This window comes from Colletes latitarsis, chromosome 14 (genome assembly GCF_051014445.1).
Source record: "Colletes latitarsis isolate SP2378_abdomen chromosome 14, iyColLati1, whole genome shotgun sequence".
Lineage (NCBI taxonomy): Eukaryota > Metazoa > Arthropoda > Insecta > Hymenoptera > Colletidae > Colletes > Colletes latitarsis.
Window position 1 is genome coordinate 22,348,494 of NC_135147.1, and position 21,028 is coordinate 22,369,521.

The following is a 21,028-nucleotide window of genomic DNA, read 5'->3' on the forward strand; positions in this document are numbered from 1 at the left end:
AAACGAACAATCGGGGAACCTGTAATCGAATATTTAATTTTACGGCGAACGTGTCTTAAGGCACACTTGAAATTGATTAAATAGAATTAAATCTTACGTCTCGTGGTACATTTATCTTCGAAGATACATTTGCAAAAGTTAAACTAGCAATAATACCAACTATGTATACTGTAAAGTAATCGTTGTATACTGTAAAGTCAAAATGCAATAACAAACGTCTTGGAATCTTCAATTTTACGCAAGTAAATTTGCACGATCTCTTAAATGTTTCCTATTTTATTTAATTTACGAATAAATAATAGTAAAATGAAAAAATATAATAAAATAATGTGAAAAGTAGGATCCACGGATACTTCTGTCGCCGAGTTAATGAAAAGATGATAATCGAGTCGTCTTTTGATGATTTCAGCAACAACAACAGCAGGCTCAGCAACAGGTGCAGCAGCAGCAACAACAGCAGCAACCCCAACAGCAACACCAACAACAACAACCACAAGCTAATTCGCCAGGAAGCGGAAACGTAGGGAAAAGTAGTCCATCGCCGGGAAATTCGGCATCCCCTGGCACTGTTACAGCAAACAAGTCGCAGACTGAACCAAAACCAGTCGAGTGCAATTTGTGCCATCGAAAATTCAAAAATATACCAGCCCTCAATGGCCACATGCGACTCCATGGTGGTTACTTCAAGAAGGTAGGTTCTTTGTCGCCAAATTTTTAAAAATATTTCATTCCAAATTACATCATCCTGGTTACATCAAACAAATTATTGAAAAAGCTTGAATTCCATTATACATTTCTTTCTTGATGAAGCACCATTCTTGTGAAATGCTTTGGTCCAATCTTTTGACTCAAGGCAAAGTAATAATTAGCAATAAATATGGAAAGATAGAAATATCAATACTAATAATAAAACTGAATAGATGTATGCATTAGTATCGATCGAAAACTGCATAGCGCGGAGATATTAAAATTTACAGATACCCTTTAAACGGATCCGAGCAGATTTTGGTAAATGTCCTATTTCAAAATTCTCATTACTGCGCGGATAATTAATTAAAATGCCCAAAGTAGCATGCAGAAATTGACGAATTCCCTGATCGACTTTACATGATTAATCCAATCAACCCGCCATACGGCGGGAACGATTTACGATTTTTAAATGGAATAAATTTCGCAGTGATCTGTAATATATGAGAAAAAACGAAATGCGGAAAATTTGATATTTTAATTCGAGAATAATTCGATGTCGTGAACCATCCCCTTCGCGACGATGCATGATAAATTATGCTGTGTGTTATCGAAGGCCGCCTTTTATTTATTTATAGCCTTCCGTGACGGATCGTCGACCAATATAATAGTTTACGTTTATTTAATAACATTCTTCTGCAACTGGTTTGTGAACCGCTTCTTTCCCCGTGAAAGTAATCGTGCAGTACAATAATTCCCAAGCGTTACCATTCGTAAATGGTAAATGGAAACGGTCACGCGTTTCTTGCATGCGCATCTGCTCATCGATTGCTCCGCGAGACGGTCTCGGAGATGAAAATTATACGGAATCCAGCTTTGCTTACCTCTTCCGCGGGACACAGTACAAACTGCATTTCAACCGTAGAATTGAATTCTCGAGAAGAATTTCATAAAGTTTACCAAAGGGCATATACCGTGCAAGATTCAGCGGCATTACCATATGAATTCGCAATCCCAGAAACTCGCAGCGAGCGATCGTGTAATCAAGCCGTGATTTCGTGAAAATCTCGCCCCTGAAATGTAATCAACCGGCGATTTCACGAAAAAGGAAAAGGATCTCTGTCCTCAGGGGTGAAACACTGGCCCGGGAGCCTCAACGACGCACCCCTCTTTTAGAGACACAAGAAAAATTCTATTACCTTTAATAGTTACGACACTAAGCTAATTTATTCTGACCCTGCAAACAGAATCTGCAATCTAACAGCTACTGATTATAAAAATGGACAGGAATGTTAAAAAATTTATTATCAATTGAGCATTGCAATATAGAATTTAGCTTCTCGAACAATGCATTTGGAAGGACCCTGATTTAATCATTGAATTTTTTTAATTTCTTTCATCTGTACGTGTCCAGTCCAATAAGTGCATTATTAATCAATACGTTATGAAGAAATCTAGCCCTAGGGCGCCAGATATCCTCGGTCCAGGCCTGAAGAGATCTTTTCCCGGTTTCCTCGTCCCCCGTGAGTGGAAAGTCCAAACAGAGAGGCTCTTAATAAGGTCAAGAAAGAGTCTGGCTGTTACAGTCAGTTGGAATAGGAAGATCAGCGATTCTGCCGTCTTTTTTCATCCCCCTTCGGCTTCCGCCCGGGAGCTCTCCGCCCCTCGCTGATTAAAAATGTCTTAACGAACGGCGTGTCGTTTATAGGAAAGTGCTGAAAGAGATTCGCTCCGGGAAAAGTTTCGCCCGTTCCAACCCCCCCTCCCTCCGCGCACGATCACGATAGCAGCGAGATTGAACGACGGCCCAGAAACGTTCGCAGTCCTCGATGGAACGATAACTGAATTTGCGTGGCCGCGGATAACGCGACGCGGATCGAATATCCATCGATCCCTCCACGGTGTTTCTTTCCAGTTTTAGCGCGTCCCACTTATTTACGATCTGTTTCGGAATTGGGTGGACATGTTTCGGGATCACAGGGTACAGATGTCAATTTACCCGAACGTTTCGATGCTACGACATCGAGGCTTGATTGGAATTTTGAGCTTACGATTCTTAATTCTGGAATACCAGTAAACTTATCTATTTACGTTGAAAGACATTTTACGTAAACTGAAATATCGAATTCTAGGGTTAAACGTTTTTAAACGCAACTGTGCGGGGACTAATGTTCCAGAGTTTCAGATTAATACGAGAATAAGAAAATAGAAGCTCCTTTCCCCATACATAAATAAACATAGTCGTAAGAAGCTCATCCATCAATTGTCTACCGACTGATCCATCTCCGCTACGCAGAAATTGATCGATAAGACATCAGTTGCCTCGTACAAAAATAATATCGGTAACGTCAACGTTAATATAAGATACAAATCCGCACCGCGATGATAGAACATCCGGAATGGCTCGTAGAACACGCGTAGAATATTGCCGGAACATCAAAGAACATAATATCGGAACCCTTCAAAGCCCACTCACGGAAACAACCGTCTACATGGATAGAATATGTATAATATGCATATAATATACATGGATGGTAGACGTAGATCTATGTACAAGCTTCTGTAACACTCTCATTAAATTCGCATGCCCCGTTGACCTTTCGATATTAATTTATCAACGCACCACATTTGCTAGAATGTAATATATCCACCCTAAATACGTAGTTTCTCATCTGCCCTCTGTCATCCGAACTCCTCGTAAACCAATACCTATGACCACCGCGTTATCCGAGCTTTATGACCCTTTCATCACCTTAGCATCCACGTTTTCTAGCTAAACTAACCCCAAGTCTGACCCGTGATGATACTTGTACTCGAAAGACCTCTACGACCTAATGCAACATTACAGTTGCAGCTCGTTCGGACACACTGCTTCAGAAATATATGTAAATACTCGAGGAATCTACTAAAGTGACTAACAAATGTCCTTTTTTGAGTTATGGACGACCAAATAAATTTCTTGTAGAATATTATGACTACTATCCTTTTGTTTAAAATAGAGCTACTAGGTCTTGATATCAAATCTCATTGACTGATACCATTTAGAGTGATAAAATAATTTAAATTAAATTCGAATCTAATTCAACGTAGAATTATCTAATCTAACACGAATTATCACATATTCCTAGAGTTATTCCTCAGGGAATATACAATATTATAACTAACCTTTTGTTCAAAATAAAGCTACTAGGTCTCGATACCAAATCTCATTGACTGATACCATTTATACTGATAAAATAATTTAAATTAAATTCGAATCTAATTCAACACAGAATTATCTAATCTAACACGAATTATTACATATTCCTAGAGTCATTCCTCAGGAGATATACAATATTATGACCAGGATCCTTTTGTTTAAAATATAGTTACTAGGTCTTGATACCAAATCTCATTGACTGATACCATTTATACTGATAAAATAATTTAAATTAAATTCGAATCTAATTCAACATAGAATTATCTAATTTAACACGAATTATCACATATTCCTAGAATTATTCCCCAGAAACAGCAATATCCAGAAAGAACTAGCTAAATAGAATCTAGTATAACCTAAATTCGTCCTCTAATTTCCTCCGGACGATACTATCACCATAATTACATCTCATTTCCGTAAACAAGTGGACATAAAAATTCTCAGACGCCAATTTCTTTCTCGCAGAAGGTTCGAAACGCAGAAATTGTAGGAAGCGGGTCAGTTTTGGGCAACTCGCGACCATAAACTTGTCGAGTAACGTTTCCAGGCAGCGTTCCGGGTTCGAAAACACGCGATTAATCCGTCTCACGACGTTACCCCCAATCACGATCACCGACAATTTCACCTCTCGATCGTCCACCTTTCCCGTTGGCTTCGCGTCGCCAATCGGGGGTGCACAGGGAACAGGAGTCGGGAGGCGAGTCGATAAAGCAAAGACTGGGGACGAGTAAATGAGTAAAGACTCGACGAGAGGGAAAGCTTCGAACGGTAGGAGGGGGGTGTGGGAGGGCAGATGGAAAGGTAAGGCGATGATCGAATCCAAATGAACCCATTAACAAGCTCTTTGGTTCCACCGGATCCCTCCCCCTCCTGGCAATCCGCGGCGGACCGGAGACGGAAAGATTGGGAGCGATGAGAGAGGCCCGTGCAAACATTGTCTCGAGCTTTCTCCATTATGTAGATTGAATCTGAACTGGTTACAGGCCGGGGGTTTTCAGCGTCGGGTGGAGTTTTCAGCGGGTGCCTCCGCCGTCGGTCTCTGTCGCGTCCGCCACGCATCCCACCGTATCCGGTTTCACGTCCAGCCTTCCGTTCATGCGACTGCGTCCAGATCCATTCATTCTGATCTGTGTACACATTCATATTCATGCCCGCAGCGGGTTGCCTTTATGTTCGCCATACCTGTTCGCGATCGCGTGCATTAGAAGTCCGCGCGTTCAGGGACACGTGAACGTTCACGGTTCACGGCGGAGAATGGGGCTGGTGAGTGCATTCGGATTTCTGCCCCGGCTCCTGAATACACCCATTTGCGCCCCGACCCTGTTACAGGGACGCCTGCACGCGTGTTGGCTCGGCTGCCGCGTGAGTTGCGTCCATCGATTTCTACGTCGGACACCCGAAGAGCCTCGAGAACGCTTCTGGAGAATTCGCCGGCCACGATAAAGTCTAACGAACTAGGCCAACCGCGGCACGCGCGTGTTTGCATCGAAAACACGGACAACTTGTTTCAAGATTTGCTCCGAACTTCGGAACTTGTAACTTTGTTGATCGTCCAATGTTGACGAAATGCCCATTTTGAAGACTTGTCCTAGCGTAACTCCTACAATACTGAATGTATTTCACTGAAATTTATTTCTGAAGTAGAGCTTAACGATATCTACAAAAAAGTATTACACAACATTTCCGTAGAGTATCAAACAAATTTATTAAAAATCAAATATGAAGTTTTAAGAAAAATGGATGGAAGTTGAAAAAAAAAATTTCAAATCGTTCTAAAGAAATTATTTTTAGCTAGGGGGGTCAATTACAATCATTTTTAGTCGATACGCATACCTTCGAATTCCTACGCGTTTTCGAGAAAAAAATTCATTCCTGAAAATGTGATGTCTGACCATATGTACGCCTATTCCCCTTAAATTTTTCGGCAAAATTAAAGATTTTCAAATCGTTCTAAAAAAATTATTTTCAGTTGTGAGGCTCCACTACAATCATTTTTGGTCAATAGACATACCCCCGAAATCCTAACTACTTTCGAGAAAAAAATTCCTTACCAAAAATATAATTTCTGGTCAGAAATGTTTGCCCGATATTTCATGCGAATCTTTAAAATATCATAACTTCTGAACGGATTGGCCGATTTTAATGTTTAAAAAAGCAAACTACGCGTATTTTGATGGAGAATATGTACAAATCGCAAAAATATTCGAAAGGTTGTTCCTTGACCCCGTAATGTTAGAAAAACCCCATAAAAATGGTCCAATTTTAAAACAGCTATAACTCCTATAATAGTGAATATATTTGAATCAAACTTTTTTCTGAAGTAGAGCCCATGGATACCTACAAAAAAGTATTACACAACTTTTCTGTAGGGCGTCAAACAAAATTACTAAAAATGGAAAACGAATTTTTAAGAAAAATCGACAAAGGGTAGGTGCCTAAATATTTCGGCGAAATAGAAAAATTTCAAATCGTCCTAAAAAAATTATTTTCAGTTGTGGGGGTCAATTACAATCATTTTTGGTGAATAAACATACCTCCGAATTCCTACTCACTTTCGAGAAAAAAATTAGAAAAGGTGCCTAAATTTTTCGGCGAAATTGAAAAATTTCAAATCGTTCTAAAAAAATTATTTTCAGTTGTGGGGATCAATTACAATCATTTTTGGTGAACAAACATACCCTCGAAATCTTACCCACTTTCGAGAAAAAAATTCTTTACTAGGAATATAATAAATCGTAACTTCTAGACGAACTGAAGGATTTTAATGGTTCGAAATGGAAACAACGCGAAAATGTTCTGTTGCTAAAATCCGAAAAATAGTAAGTTAATTTTCGCTAATCCAATTGTCCTCGAGGTCTCAGTGGAAGAAACGAGGAGAAATTGGTATTGTTGGGCCTTTCGAATATCGAATAACTCGGTTGGAGGAACATGTCGGTGAAATTGACAGCTGCGTCTGAATCCTCTGGGCAGAAATTGTTCCGGCGGACGAGAGCGGTTTAAGGTTCTGTTGGTTCACGTTACGCGGGGAAAGGGATTAAGGGATTCGTTGGCGTTTCAAGTAATACAAAAATGCTCGCCGGACCGGATCCAGCCGCGGCGAATATTTTTAACGCGCTCGTTTGCTGAAAACGTGGCGTTCTTGCGCCGGTGGAACCGATTAAACCTTAATCCTCGGATAAATAGAATTGGGTCGTTTCGCGTTTAGAAGATAAATACCGCGGAATTGAATGAAAACGGCGGTAGCTTATTCCACGTTTGGTATATTTTCTTTATTCTTTATTTGGGCACAATAAATTTATTAATTCGACAATCTTGGTATTATGGTACAATTAATATCTCTATTGATCGAACATAGATTTCCTGAATTTATCTTAACGTCAATTGCAAACATTTTTTTAAAATGGTGGTTGAATTTAAAGAATGTCTCTGCTATTTTGTTCCTTCAACAGCGAGTAGTATCGAACTAAAACGATTGTAATGCACGGTTGCAAATTGGAAAAGATATTACGTGTATGTAGATTCTATGTTAAACCGTAAGAGGTTATATTACGTTGGAATGTATTTTTCAGGAATTCTAGTCAAAGTTTGTAATGGTAATTCTCGTGGCGCAGTTACAACATGAAACAGGAGATAGGAGAAGTTGCGTGGAATTTTAGACAGTTGCTCGGTAGACGGTATCAGGGCTTTCAGTCTAATATTGCCCGGGGCCAGTTCCGTGAAAACGAACATTTGAATTTATCACTAGTTTTCGAAATAGAACGACGAAAACGCGAACTTTGAAATACCTCGGGGCGCCGCTCTGTAAATAGTTTACACGCGAAGTAAAATTTCAAACGAAACGCGAGCACCGTGGATTTAATTTCATTTAATCGGGATAATTATTTATTTAGAAATTTACAAAATTCTCACGACGTTCGTTTTCATTTTTAAACCTCCTCCCCATCCGAATATTTGCGATCATTGCGAAGCTAAATTTTTTACATTTATTCCCCGAGTCGCGTAACATTACAGACACGACGAAAACAGGACGAAATGATTGATTCGAAATCAACGTAAATGAAATGACAGATTTCCGTGTATGAAAACTAGCGGGATTCTCGTAATCAATCTTCCGCAGTTTCGAATTCGCTTGCCAAGCCTGTTTATGTTACGATCCGTGCACAGATCAGTTACAACGTATCATACTACCATTTCGAAAGTAGTATCGGCGAAGGTTGTATTTAGAAAATTTGGGGAACAACTGTACGTATGCGTTAGATCGAGAACGCACTTTTCTGACCGAAACTGGCGCGTTAAACTCGCATAGAAATTCCATCGATCCGTTGATTAAACGGTCCCGGCGGTGCGCTTAATTACAGAAGCTGCAATCCCGCGAAACAAACGAGCGTTTCGCCTCTAATACGCATCGCGTTCCGTGATCTACTTTCCCGCCCTTTCGCCGTCGGAACGATCGACGATCGGCAGGATAAATAGCGAGAAAGAAAAGCAACGGGTAAATAAAAAAAAAAAAAAAGAAAAAAAAAAATTTCCGCGTACACGTGTTGGAGGGGGGTGGAATCGAGGCCTCACAATTAAAATCGGGAGAGAAAAAAAATAGTTGGCGTTACGGGCGTTGGGGGGAGGAGAGACTGGGCTGGTTCGGGGCTGGAATCGACACGGATCGAATTGATGAGTCGGAGCGGGCGAGCGTTCCGCAATCAATTTCGCGCATTAACGGTCGCCGATCAATATTCATGAACCGAGCGCGGTACGCCACGTCAAAGACAGAGTTCAATTTCGTGAGAGGGTGATATATATACGCGTACGTACAGACGTTCTACGCGGCTACATATCGAAGTAGCGGATAGGAAATTGAGGAGCACGATGACGATCAGCGATTACCGGGGACCCCGGCGCTCTGGCCATTAAGGTTCGATCAAGATGACGACGTCGAGCGGCGCGTATCACCCCGGCGAACGGTGATGCATAGTTTCTCGAAGGGGATCCGCGAAATGGGACGAAGATATATCGTTCGTACGACGTGGACGCATGCTAATTACCGCCGCGTCCGAAGCCCTGGGACAATTAACCCTTCGTTTCATCGGGACCACTAATCTGCACGGGGTCCGATCGAACTACAACCCCGGGGACGACGATTCGTGCCACGAAACGGACAAGTCGTTTCCAATGGGGTGCTACGAGGCATGATCAACTTACTGCGTAATCAGTGCCCATAGAAAATAGAAATAAGGTACAGTTTTGCAGGAAAATATGACACTTGGAGTATCTTCTGTGTGCAAGAGAAGAAAATTTACAGAATAAGTATACGAAATCTTGAATTCAAAGTCGGTAACATTAACTCTAATATGCAACTTTCGTAGAAGTTATACCTATCTAGAAATATTATCTTTATCAGGTGATATAGTGGAGCCTTAAAATTCCGTAAAAACAGCTGAAATTCGCGAAATAAATTGCTGAATTTTAAAGAGAAATGAAGGATCTCGAATTAAATTGTGAACTTGTTAATTATGCGATCAGCTGTTTGCCACTAATCTTCTACATTTGAGTGTCTTATCGTTTCTTTTTCTCCGGCCAGTCCTCCTTCATCAGTCATCCTCATCTTCTTCCCTTCTCCATAATCCTAGCTGAAGTATCTGATCTCTCCTGTCTCGTTCCAGTACCATTTCTCTCCTCGTCCCTCTTGATGCTACTTTTCTGGTTTTCCACTCTCTTGAATCTCCCCCGGTGCGTTCGAGCGCGACGTTCTAATCGATCTTTCGGCAAGCAGACCCATAAAATTAGATCCTGGACGACTCCGTGAATTTTAGACGGGGTCAAGCAGGTCCCTCTGTTGCGCAACCCAAGCTTTGTCCTCGATGTCTGACCAAGATTCTTACTTAACGAGAGTCTCGAGATGCTGGGTACTTGACGACAAAAGCTCGAGACGCGCCTGGCCCGCTATGTTCATATCCTTTTGTGGCCATCAAACAATATTCCCGGTACTTTTCAGCGTACATCTTTCAACAATTCTTAATAGAAACCTTTACTGCATTAAAGGGAATCTGATCGCGGGGTCTAATGCACTTGACGTTTCTCTTTCTGAAATTGCAGTATTAAATGTGAAACGAGGGAATTGAAATATGCACCATTCCGAGAAATAGGAGCCACTGTTTCGATTAAAATTGCAATATTCAACGCCAAAAAGTAGAGACTCTGCCAGATTGTTATTATCTTTGGGCAATTTTCATGTACCGTTTGTGTCAAAGTTAGTCTTAAAATGATTCTAATTTATTTATACGAAACCGCGAGTCTCAAAAATCAGTATTAGTGGTAGCACTGTCCCTGACCGAAGGTCTCTTTAAAGTTAATACGTTTCAAGAGCTCGTAATTTTAATTCGAGTTTCGCGTCTTAAAAAGAAATAGGACACTGTAATTAACTCGAAAGTCCATCGAACGATTTTGCGGTGGACTTTAGAAGCATTAAATTTCCAAGAAGTTCTCTCAAAAGGAATCTATTAGCGTCGTTAACGTGCTTCGCTTTTGATTGTTTCAGGATGCCGAGAATAAGAAAAGCGAGAAGAAAGAGGTGGTCGGGCCGCCCTTGCAAACCGCGTCTGTCAGCGTCAGAGCACTTATCGAGGAAAAAATTATCCAAAAGAGGACTACTGGTAAGTTTTATTAACGCTAAACCTACTCTTCTTCATACCACACCGGTCATATAATCGATAGGAATCGCTAAAACTTTTTTGGGTATGTAGAGTCAAAGTTAATTTTAAAATAAACATAGAAGATAGCAAAAATTATAGTAGGTGATATGCTCATCGGATAGGGGATGAAATGCCCTTTAAAATGAGCGTTCGTGCGAGTCGATAGCTTTATTAGTTCCGGAGATATGGCGATTTTAATTTCAGTCCGAAGCGTTTGTTTACTACGGCCTTGTCAAGGTCGTTGACCGCACGTGACCGTAGTAAGTAGTAAACGTGACGTCACTCGGTCACTCGGTCAGTGGGTCAACGTGCGACAAGGAGGTACGACACGACGCGTCAGACGAAGACAGCGATAGTCGAATTAAGAAAAATTACCTTTTACATAAATTACGATATCTCGAAAACGGAAAGTCCGATCGACAAAATTCAAAAGCCATTTTAAAGAGGAGGCTTTGCCGCTGCTAACAGTGGTTCGATTATTAATAAAACGCTAGTAGTTTCGGAACTGCGCGCGTTTAAAGTTTTATTATTTTTAATACGCAATAATAGGCGTTTCTAAGGCGGAGAGTGGAATCTTAAAAATTACACTTTCATTTAAATTACGATATCTCGAGAACGGAAAGTCGGATCGACAAAAACCAAAAACCATTTCAAAGAGGAAGCTTTACCGCTTCTAACAGTGGCTCAATAATGGATAGAACACTAGTAGTTTCGGAACTGCACGCGTCTAAAGTTTGACTATTTTTAATACGCATTGTTGGGCCGTTCTGAGACAGTAGAAACTTTCTTATTTAAATTATTAAAAATGAAGAATTTAACAAGTAATTTAGTATGAAATCTTCGATCGAAACGTTTAAATATTTATCGAAGCCACGTTGATCGTCGAACGAAAATCGCGCGTTTCACAATAGGTCGATCAGAAACGGATAAAAATATTGAAATTCATTTCTCCTTTTTCCCCCTGACTGGTACTCGTATCAGCTGCTGAATAATGGCATTGATATAACGGTAACGAACATAGAAGTTCGCAGAGCCGTAGAATGAGAATAGAATTTCGATGATTTATGTACCCTAGAACGTATCTCGATTCGGTCGTCTCTCTCCTCGGTTCTCCCTCGCGCGTTCTCTGTGTCTATCTTTTACCCTCATACATTTTGCAAACTATAATCATAAGGAGCGAACCGAGTTATATTAACTGTCAGCTTACATTAACTTTGGCTCAGATGTATTCGGGAGTCGGACGTAATATCTGCTTACACAGAAACCGCGCGACAACTGGATACCTGTCTCAGTACTCTATAAATTCGCTTTGAAATAGTTAACGCGACTTAGAGCGCGCCAATTGGTCGCCACGTTTTACTCGAAACAATACAATTACTTAACGAATCATTCTTTATTTTTCTCTTCCAATAAAAATGTCAAAACCAAGTCTATACGTTGGAAAAATATTTCAGTCTTCTGCTGGTATACTATAACTCCTCGTTCAAACGATAACCTGAGCTTTTCTTAATGAAAAAGTAAATAGTTGCCCCTAAAAATTTTCAAGAATCCCCCCCCGCCTTTCCAAGGTTAACGATACGCCCGAGGAAGATCGTTTCCGCGTAGAAATATTAATTCGATGGGCGACGCTGAGAACACAAAACTCGCTAGCTCGATTCCGATGATTTATGCGCACCGCGACGTATCACAATTCGACCATATCTCTCCGCTTTCTCATTCTCTCTCTACCCCTTTCTCCTACCATTTCGTCGTCTATCCATCCCTCGAAGCGTGTACATTTGCCAGAAGCTCGCGTGATATTCCGACCGGCGTAGGAATCGCTCCTCCGCGCTCTATGGACTGCCGAAGAATCGTGATTTACGAAGCGAGCACGCCAGAATATTTCTCGCATTGTCCACGTTGGAACCATAAATCAAGTCTCGCGGCACGGTGGAGCGAGGGTGGGCCAACGGGGGGGGGGGGGCTCGACGGGTGGGGAAGGGGCCAGAAGCCGCGCTTTTGTAACAAAGTGTGCGTCGTTAGCGATTTATGCGCTATTTCGCCGTCGACCGCTGCCAAGTGCGCCGGGGGACGAAACCATTGCTCCTTTCGCGGGGATTCTTCGCGGAGACCGGTCCCACCATATTGGAATTAATCTGTCGGAATTAACGCCCGACATCCGGCGCGGTTTTGTTCCCGCTGGAATTCGTCGTCGACGGCTGGGTCCGTTTCTGCTTTTATCGATGTTTGTCCTCACCGGAGACTGCGGAATTTCGGTTTTTTGGTCCTCGTTGTACGTAACAATTAGAACGAAAGACCCACGAGGATACGTACTTGCGATCGAATGTATTTTGGAGGAAGCAAAAGGGTCGAGAACGATTCCACGATTCGAAAAAATTGAGAATATGTACTTTGAAAGAATGTTCGTGAGATTTATGCCAATGGATTATACAAAAATAGAATAAAACGTTCTAATTGCCCTGTAGAAACTAGGATCTAATTCACAAGAAAACGTACTTGTGATTGAATGTATTTTGGAGGAAGCAAAAGGGTCAAGAAGGATTCTATGATTCGAAAAAATTGAGAATATGTACTTTGAAAGAATGTTCGTGAGATTTATGCAAATAGATTATACAAAAATAAAATAAAACATTCTAATAGTATTGATAAATTTTGTAAACGTGTTGTATCAATGTATAAATTTTCGCGAATCGTTTCTGACAATCGGTGATTTCGCGATGTCGCGAATTCTATTTCAATCCGTTACTAGCGATTTGCACATCAACAGTCGTCACAGCTTTCAGCTCGCGTTTCTCCTGAGAGTTTCGCTAAAAAATATCGAACGTTTGCCATCGTCGACGGGCAACTCGACCGAAAATCCTCCTCTAATTGCATCGACGCGTCGACGACGGGGGGAGCGCGACGCACAAGCGACGCCATGCGTCGTCAGCAATCGAGTCGCGCCCGATAAACGATCCCAGTAAATTATTTATCGATCGATCTCTCGTTTTGCGGTCGCGTTTTGCAGCGATCGGTCGATTCACAAAAAAATAACAACCCACGCGCACGTTCGATTCCTCGTTCGATCAGTTTCACACGCGATAGCTCGCAAAAAACGTTCCAACATCTGCAATTACAACTTCGTTTAACCCATCTATCGGTTTGATCAACGGTATTAGAGAATTCTTTCTGAAAGTGCAATAAACGTACAGTTACGCGTTTCGATTTGAATAATTTTATATCTTATATTATTAATCGTCTATCATTTAATTTGCTATTTTTCCTAGGCAAGCTATAATTCTTAATACACGTTTGCGATAATTCAAACGCTCTATCGAAGTACTTAGTTAATAATACTGAAAACGCCAGCCATATATTCACCAAGTAAATAAAATGTAAAAACCACGATTTCGCGGTAGTAGAAATAATTGTAAATTTAACATCATTAGTACAGTAATATAATAAATTTATCGAGTATATTATTATAAATTCCGAACAGTGATTTCGTTCGTTAATTAGAAATAAATAATTTATGCAAATATTCTGAATTGGGTTTCCCGTGCAACGGCCATTGGTAATTTCCGCGAGTGTAATAAATTCTGTAATGAACGCTCATAATTTGCGTAGATTATAATCCCAATTTAATTTTATCGGTCGCGGTGAATTTAAAATTCATTTTAATTTCTGTTTTATTTCGAATCGAGCGTGCCGTTGAAATTTAAACGAATGTCGAAACGTTCGCGAGCTGCCCGCGCGACGCTGACAAATTATTTCAGATTCCGATGCCAAAGAGTGATACGATAATTTTCGAAGAAGAATCGGCGATTCGTTCGGAATTTACCGTGCAGCCGCGCGGAATACGAGCTATCGCTGACGATGCATAACTCGATGCCGGGTGCATCGGTGCAATTCAACGAAAAATACGATAAGATGACGGCACTGGTTATAAAGGACCAGTAAAATATCGCGGTTATCTGCTGATCGTCGCGGAAAGTTCGGTAAACTGGTGAAGAATACGTCCCATAAAAATAGTTCAAACCGTCTCTCGCGTATTTGCTAATAAAACGTACGATAGTTACAATTTGTACTCGTATCTCATCGAAAGCAGTCTTCGAAAGCAAACTTAAATAGTTTTAAAATGTCTTTCCTTGGCAATCGAGCATAAATCATTTAAAAGTTTACGAACTGCTCGTTGCCATTTTTATTCGAGCGTTTCCCAACAAAATTTAATTTTTATTAACCCGTAACTGCATTTAGGTAATAATTGAATTATGAAACAGTTAATCAATTGAAACGTAGTAACCTCCATTGCTTTTATTTACGTTTGTCTAACATTTTCAGTCATTCGAATGATATTGCTCGTTAACAGAGAGTTGTTGTTTGGCTCTGGTGTCTTTCTTTCTATTTGTAGATCGACCGTTAATAAACGTATCGCTCCTTTTATTAGGAAGCCCTTAACCTGACGTGAACCACCGCGATTGCCACGCGAAGCGGAAACAACACGGAGACAGGCTCGCGTCCACTTCGTCGGGGACAATCTGCTTTACCGCGATCAATGATTGGCAATTTGCAAAAATCCCCGGCGGTTTCGCCTGCGCGGATTTACGTCGTTACGCGACTGTGCAAAATGTGCTCTCGTCAAATGGATTTGCGGTCTCTGCGTAAAGTTATGCACGAAAGTGCCGGGTGAAAAATGCAACAGGGTTTCGTCGAACGCTCCGCGAATTGCGGCGATTCGATGGCAGGTATCGATTCGTTAATCGGGTACTGTAATTGTCCCCATACGCGCCTGAACATGTATTTTTCAACGACGACAAAACCAACCTATCGAATTAGACGAGACAATGGTTCAAATTTTTTATTCCCATTTTGATTCCTTTCGTAGTATCCATTACAATAATTCTGAAAATTTTTGAGCCCCCAAAAGGGCGGAGAAGGAAAGTTTCTGATAGTCTTTTAACAAATTTTGGACGAAGGACGAGTGGTTCAAATTTTTTATTTCCATTTTTATTCGTTTCGTAGTATTATAAAAATTCTGAAAATTGTCGAGTCCCCAAAGGGGCGTAGAAGGAAAGTTTCTGGTGGACTTTTAACAAATTTTGGAGGGACGACGAGTGGATTTGTACATCGTGAGCTTAAAACGAAAGTAGCGTTCGCCGGAAGGCTGACGGGATTACGTACGAGAAATTACGTCGGAATCAATCGTACGCTTTGCCACGATTTCTATTTCCATTCCGGAATAAAAGCGTCCGCAACGATTTCAATTTACCTCCGTACAGGCGATGGTCGAGCGAGTTCGGTCGCTTCGAGGCGGATATTAATTTCTTTCGGTTGATTTATTAGCGGCGCGGCGCAGAGCCGGACTGACGACGAGTAAAAACGCTTGGAACGCCGGACGACGATCAGTATAATATGACGCAAAGGGAGAAAAAGACGAGAAAGGTCGGGGGGGCTGGGGGGGGGGGGCTGGGGCTCGGGCCGGAAGCCAGCTACGGGGCCAGATATTCATGAAATCGTCGTAGAAAAGTTTCGTTGCGATACAGCTGCACACTCGACGGGATTCCATTTCCTTCTTGCGCCCAGCAACCTGCCAGGATATGCACGCATTTATATCTGTCGGGGTTCCGCTGCCGGCGTAAACGATGGTTCGCCCCGCGAAATATATTTTTCACCGGCCAATACTGTCTCTTCGCGGATGCACTAAACGTCAATCTTGAACGCGGCCGGAAATATTGATGAAACCATTCGTCTCTTTTACTCGAATACCAAGATAATAACTTACGCCGCGCGAACAGAGTTTATTTCAACCCTTAACCTCGCTCGACAGCCATCGCGTTTTATTTTCGTTCGTTCATTACTCTCGTTTACTATAAAATCCATTCAAAGGGCGGTATTATTATAAACAATATCAATTCGTTTGTAGTCACATCTTTACTTTAAAATTTCATCTTTCATTGCACAAGTTTTACGTAAGAGTTTGTTCATACGTTAATTTATTAACATTTTTAATATATAAGAAAAAGAGCATCTCCAAATGTCGAGTTTTATTATTTGCGCTCCTTTTCTGCAGCGTTTTATTATCGATTCTATCTCGTCTGACCATATATGCCCACGTTCTACTGATTTCTTATTTAAAACAAGGAAGTTTGTTTTCACTTACGGAATTTTATTGAAAGACGTTATTATACTATTATATTATACTTTCAGAAAATTATTTATGTAGAAAAGAAAAACTTTGTCCCCCGTCTGATCACTCATTGATACATTCCACTGATTGTTCTATATTTCCTTTTAGTACGGTCGAAGTACGGTCTGCTCGTGATTCTTTTCACGAATAGAAATGAAGAAAAACAAACTGATATAAAATAGCAATAATTAACAACCTAGTTGAATGCAAAAATCCGTCGTAAACGGATGTGACCCCCTCAAAATTATAAGGTAAGAAACTCTAGTGGAAACAGGAAACAAAATACGTAAATTTTGATTGTACCTTGACCACAAAAAGCCAAGAATGATTTCGTCCCATCGTTTCATGTATTAATTGCGGTTCTCTGGACGAAAGAATTTTCTCCAAACGATTACTAAGTGGGTATGGAAAATAAAATACGTAAATTTTGGTGTACCTTGACCACAAAACGCCAAGAATGATTTCGTCCCATCGTTTCGTGTATTAATTGCGGTTCTCTGGACGAAAGAATTTTCTCCAAACGATTACTAACATCTTATTACGAGTGGCACGATTAAAACCTTTCGCTCCGACGAAAGATTATTCTCGTTCCGGTTCGTACGATCGTGAATGAAGGGATTAAGGGACGCACAAACGAACAGGGGAAACCGAGGTTCGCTAAGAAGCTCCTCGCAGTCATCGTAATTTATTTCCCATAAACTCGGAACGTTCCAGGACGTTCGCTTAACCAGCAATACGATTAATGCATATTAACGTCATAATAGAGGCCAATACGTACGGGACGAGTCGGAAAGGACGAATCGCATTACTGCATTTACCGATCCCTCTCTTTTCATCCGGCTCCCGTTTCTTCCCTCCAATTAGTCGCGCGGAAAGGGTCTGAAAGGGAGGAAGGGCCGCGAGGCGGGATGCACGGTTCAAAATGGCCAACCAGTCGCGTCTACCGCCGACGGAAGGACGATCGAGATCCTCCGGAACTGGACAACAGAAGGTCCCTTCGTCCCTAAATTCGCATGCACTATATTTGCAATCCGTTTCGCCATTTTACGAATCGAATCGTTTGCATTGATGCAGACTGTATCTCTGACAGAAAAATTTCAACAATGAAATCGTACCAACCACTTTTAGAAATCACTAATAAATAAAGCTAAAATTGAAATGATTTCATCGTAAATAAATAAATGTAAAATTGTCTTCGAAGTTTAAGAAATTTATCTCACTGTACTACTGGTATTAAAAATAGTCGTGGACGGGGTTTCGTTGCAATTAATACTTTCTCAACTCGACGATGTTTTTAACAGATTTCAGTTGCAGAACGAGAACTCTGAAGTTTATTTAAAAATCATTGTTCTGTATAACAACGTGTAATCCTTTATTTGTCTGTTATTAAAGGAATATTTTATCGCGGTGAGCATGCGCCGTTTTATCGACGAACAAAATTCAAAAGTTACGTGGAAACGAAACTGTGGGTGGACGAAGCTAAATAAATAGTTCGGTGTACCTATTCGGATTGAAATTTATCGAAATATTGTTTAATGATAACGGAGGGGTTTAATCAATCGCTCGACCTTACTTACGGTATTAACGTTCGACCAGGGAAAATTAATATTTGCATTCCGGTAGGTATTTTGTCATTATTGAATTCGACAGTTATATCGTGAAGGTGGTTATCTTCTGAACGTTATCGCTGAAATAATTTGTATTATCTTTCCTTCGTCACGACAAGTAATAATACTTTCATCGTCGTGCTATTGGACTCTCTTAACACTAGGTTTACGGACACTCGTTGCGCATATTTTTATTATAATTCGCTACGTTGACAGTTGCATTGAAATGCAGTTTTTTCTTTTAATTAGGGTATACATCCATATCGTTACATCAATTCAATTCAACATAAATTGCTAACAAATAATATTTATGAGTCCTATAACGTTAAGTTTAGAATCTGAATGCGTCAAATTGACGCGTACCGTACACCTAGTGTTAAAAACATAAGATAATATGCAACGGTAATTAGAACGTGTATAAATGGTTACGAAAACATAATGTGGATGTGCATAATAGCATTTTCATAAATTTGAAAAACTGTATTTTAAGAATATTAATTAACCCCTTCCCGTGCTTTAACGAGTCTGACTCGTGACAAAGATTTTGGCCCGAACATAAATATTACGAGCCAAACTCGCGAACAGAAAGTCGGTCCAAACGTAAACACCACGAGCCAGGCTCGAGGACAGCAAATGACGATCGTGATTGAGTTTTAGTTCCTATCAGTACGCCACAAGAGTCGGTCACGATCCTTATAACCTCTGTTACACAGCAGTTTAGCATCAGTATGGTCTGTTTACTGCGCGTTGACGAATTCGTCGAGTTAAATGATGGTACGGGAAGAAATACAAAGAAATACAATGTGAGAGGATAAGATATGATTTTTCGCCAAGATTGTTGTCGTTTTAAAAATCGTCGGTGATTTTGATCGGTAATGTTTCAAGTGTATTCTGTATTTTATTTCAGCAGCAGATACGAGCACGAATCAACAGCCACGCACAAACGCCACTGTGTTCACCACGCAGGCAGACAGCGGGTCGCAGGTCGTTGGAAAAACGAACTTCGCGGTACCAGCACCGCCGCCATTGGCCTCCGCAGAGAAGGTCCGCAGACTCTCGGATGGCGAACATTTCCGACAACCGAACGTCACCGTTGGAGGGCATGCGACCGTGCAGAAACAACTGCAGGAAGCACAGACCCAGGCACAGGCGCAGGCGCTGGCCGACATGATTTTGAAGGTAACTTTTTCTCGACAACTCTAAAAAATTCAGCCCTCCATCTTCGCGTTTATGCATCGTTTCGTAAATGATTAACACTAGGGGTAACGCGTAAATATTAGTTTTTAACAACTTACGTTGAATTCAATTGATGCAATGGCACGAATATATATTCTAATTAAAAGAAAAGTCGTATTTTAAAGCAATCGTCAACATGAATGGTATCAATAAATATACGGTGCGATCAATGCCCGTAAATCTAGTGTTAAATCGATCTTACAAGGGACTTCTCATAAATCTATTAGACACGTATTTTTTTGTAGCTGATAATATTCACTTTAAGGGGTTGAAATCAGCCCTCAAAGTTGGGGGTTGAAAACATTGTTGAATATCTCGGAAACTATTAGAGATAGGGGTGTGCTTCGAATGGATGAGATTTATGTTTTTAAACGGCGAATTTGATGGTGTAAAGAGATTTGCAAAACTTTTATTTGTTTAAACAATATGTTAAAAAATAGCACATTTTTTTATTTTTCTCGTTGGATATTAATGATTTTTTTTTCTCCATTTGTACAAAGAAACTACACATCCTTGTACAAAATACGGATAAATTGGAATTTTGATTTTTCCACAATAAAGAAAGATTTTATATTTGTAATTTTTTTCGTATTTCGTGTTGTACGAAGTACCTGATCGCATACAGGGTGTTCGGCCACCCATGGGAAAAATTTTAATGAGAGATTCTAGAGGCCAAAATAAGATGAAAATTAAGAATACCAATTTGTTGATGGTGGCTTTGTTAACAAGTTATTAACGTTTAAAGTTCCGCCAGTACTGAATTTTTTTCTCGAAAGTGGGTAGGATTTCGGGGGTATGTTTATTAACCAAAAGTGATTGTAATCGACCCCTGCAACTGGAAATAATTTTTTCAGAACGATTTGAAACTTTTCAATTTCGCCGAAAAATTTAGGCACCTACCCCCTGTCGATTTTCCTTAAAAATTCATTTTTGATTTTTAGTAATTTTGTTTGAGGTCCTACAGAAAAGTTGTCTAATACTTTTTTGTAGGTACCCATGAACTCTACTTCAGAAAAAAGTTTCATTGAAATATATTCACAATTGTAGGAGTTATGGCTGTTTGAAAATTGGACCATTTTTATGGCGTTTTTCTCATTTTGCGGGGTCAAGAACCAACTTTTCGAATATCTTTGCGATTTGTACATATTCTCCATCAAAATACGCGTAGTTTGCTTTTTTAAACATTAAAATCGTCCTATCCGTTCAGAAGTTATGATGCTTTAAAGATACGCATGAAATTTCAGTGAAACATATCGACGCTATGGTCAGACATGAAATTTTCGGTAATGAATTTTTTTCTCGAAAGTGGTTAGGATTTCGAGGGTATGTCTATTCACCAAAAATGATTATAATCGACCCTTGCAATCGAAAATAATTTTTTTAGAACGATTTGAAAAATTTTTTTTTCGCCGAAAAATTTCACCACCTACCCGAATTTTTTTCTCGA

At 40.4% G+C, this 21,028-nt stretch overlaps 1 protein-coding gene across 7 annotated transcripts in view; it reads left to right on the forward strand.

The window, feature by feature from the left end:
* Positions 1–21,028, forward strand: part of LOC143349937 (uncharacterized) — a 539,266-nt gene that overhangs the window by 508,064 nt on the left and 10,174 nt on the right. For 6 of the 7 annotated variants that reach the window (XM_076781601.1, XM_076781607.1, XM_076781605.1 and 3 more), the window contains 3 exons: positions 410–691; positions 10,419–10,533; positions 19,253–19,524. In XM_076781601.1, the coding sequence (XP_076637716.1) occupies positions 410–691; positions 10,419–10,533; positions 19,253–19,524 (669 nt within the window). The remainder of the gene's footprint in view (positions 1–409; positions 692–10,418; positions 10,534–19,252; positions 19,525–21,028) is intronic. The other variant, XM_076781602.1, reaches the window with a different exon arrangement.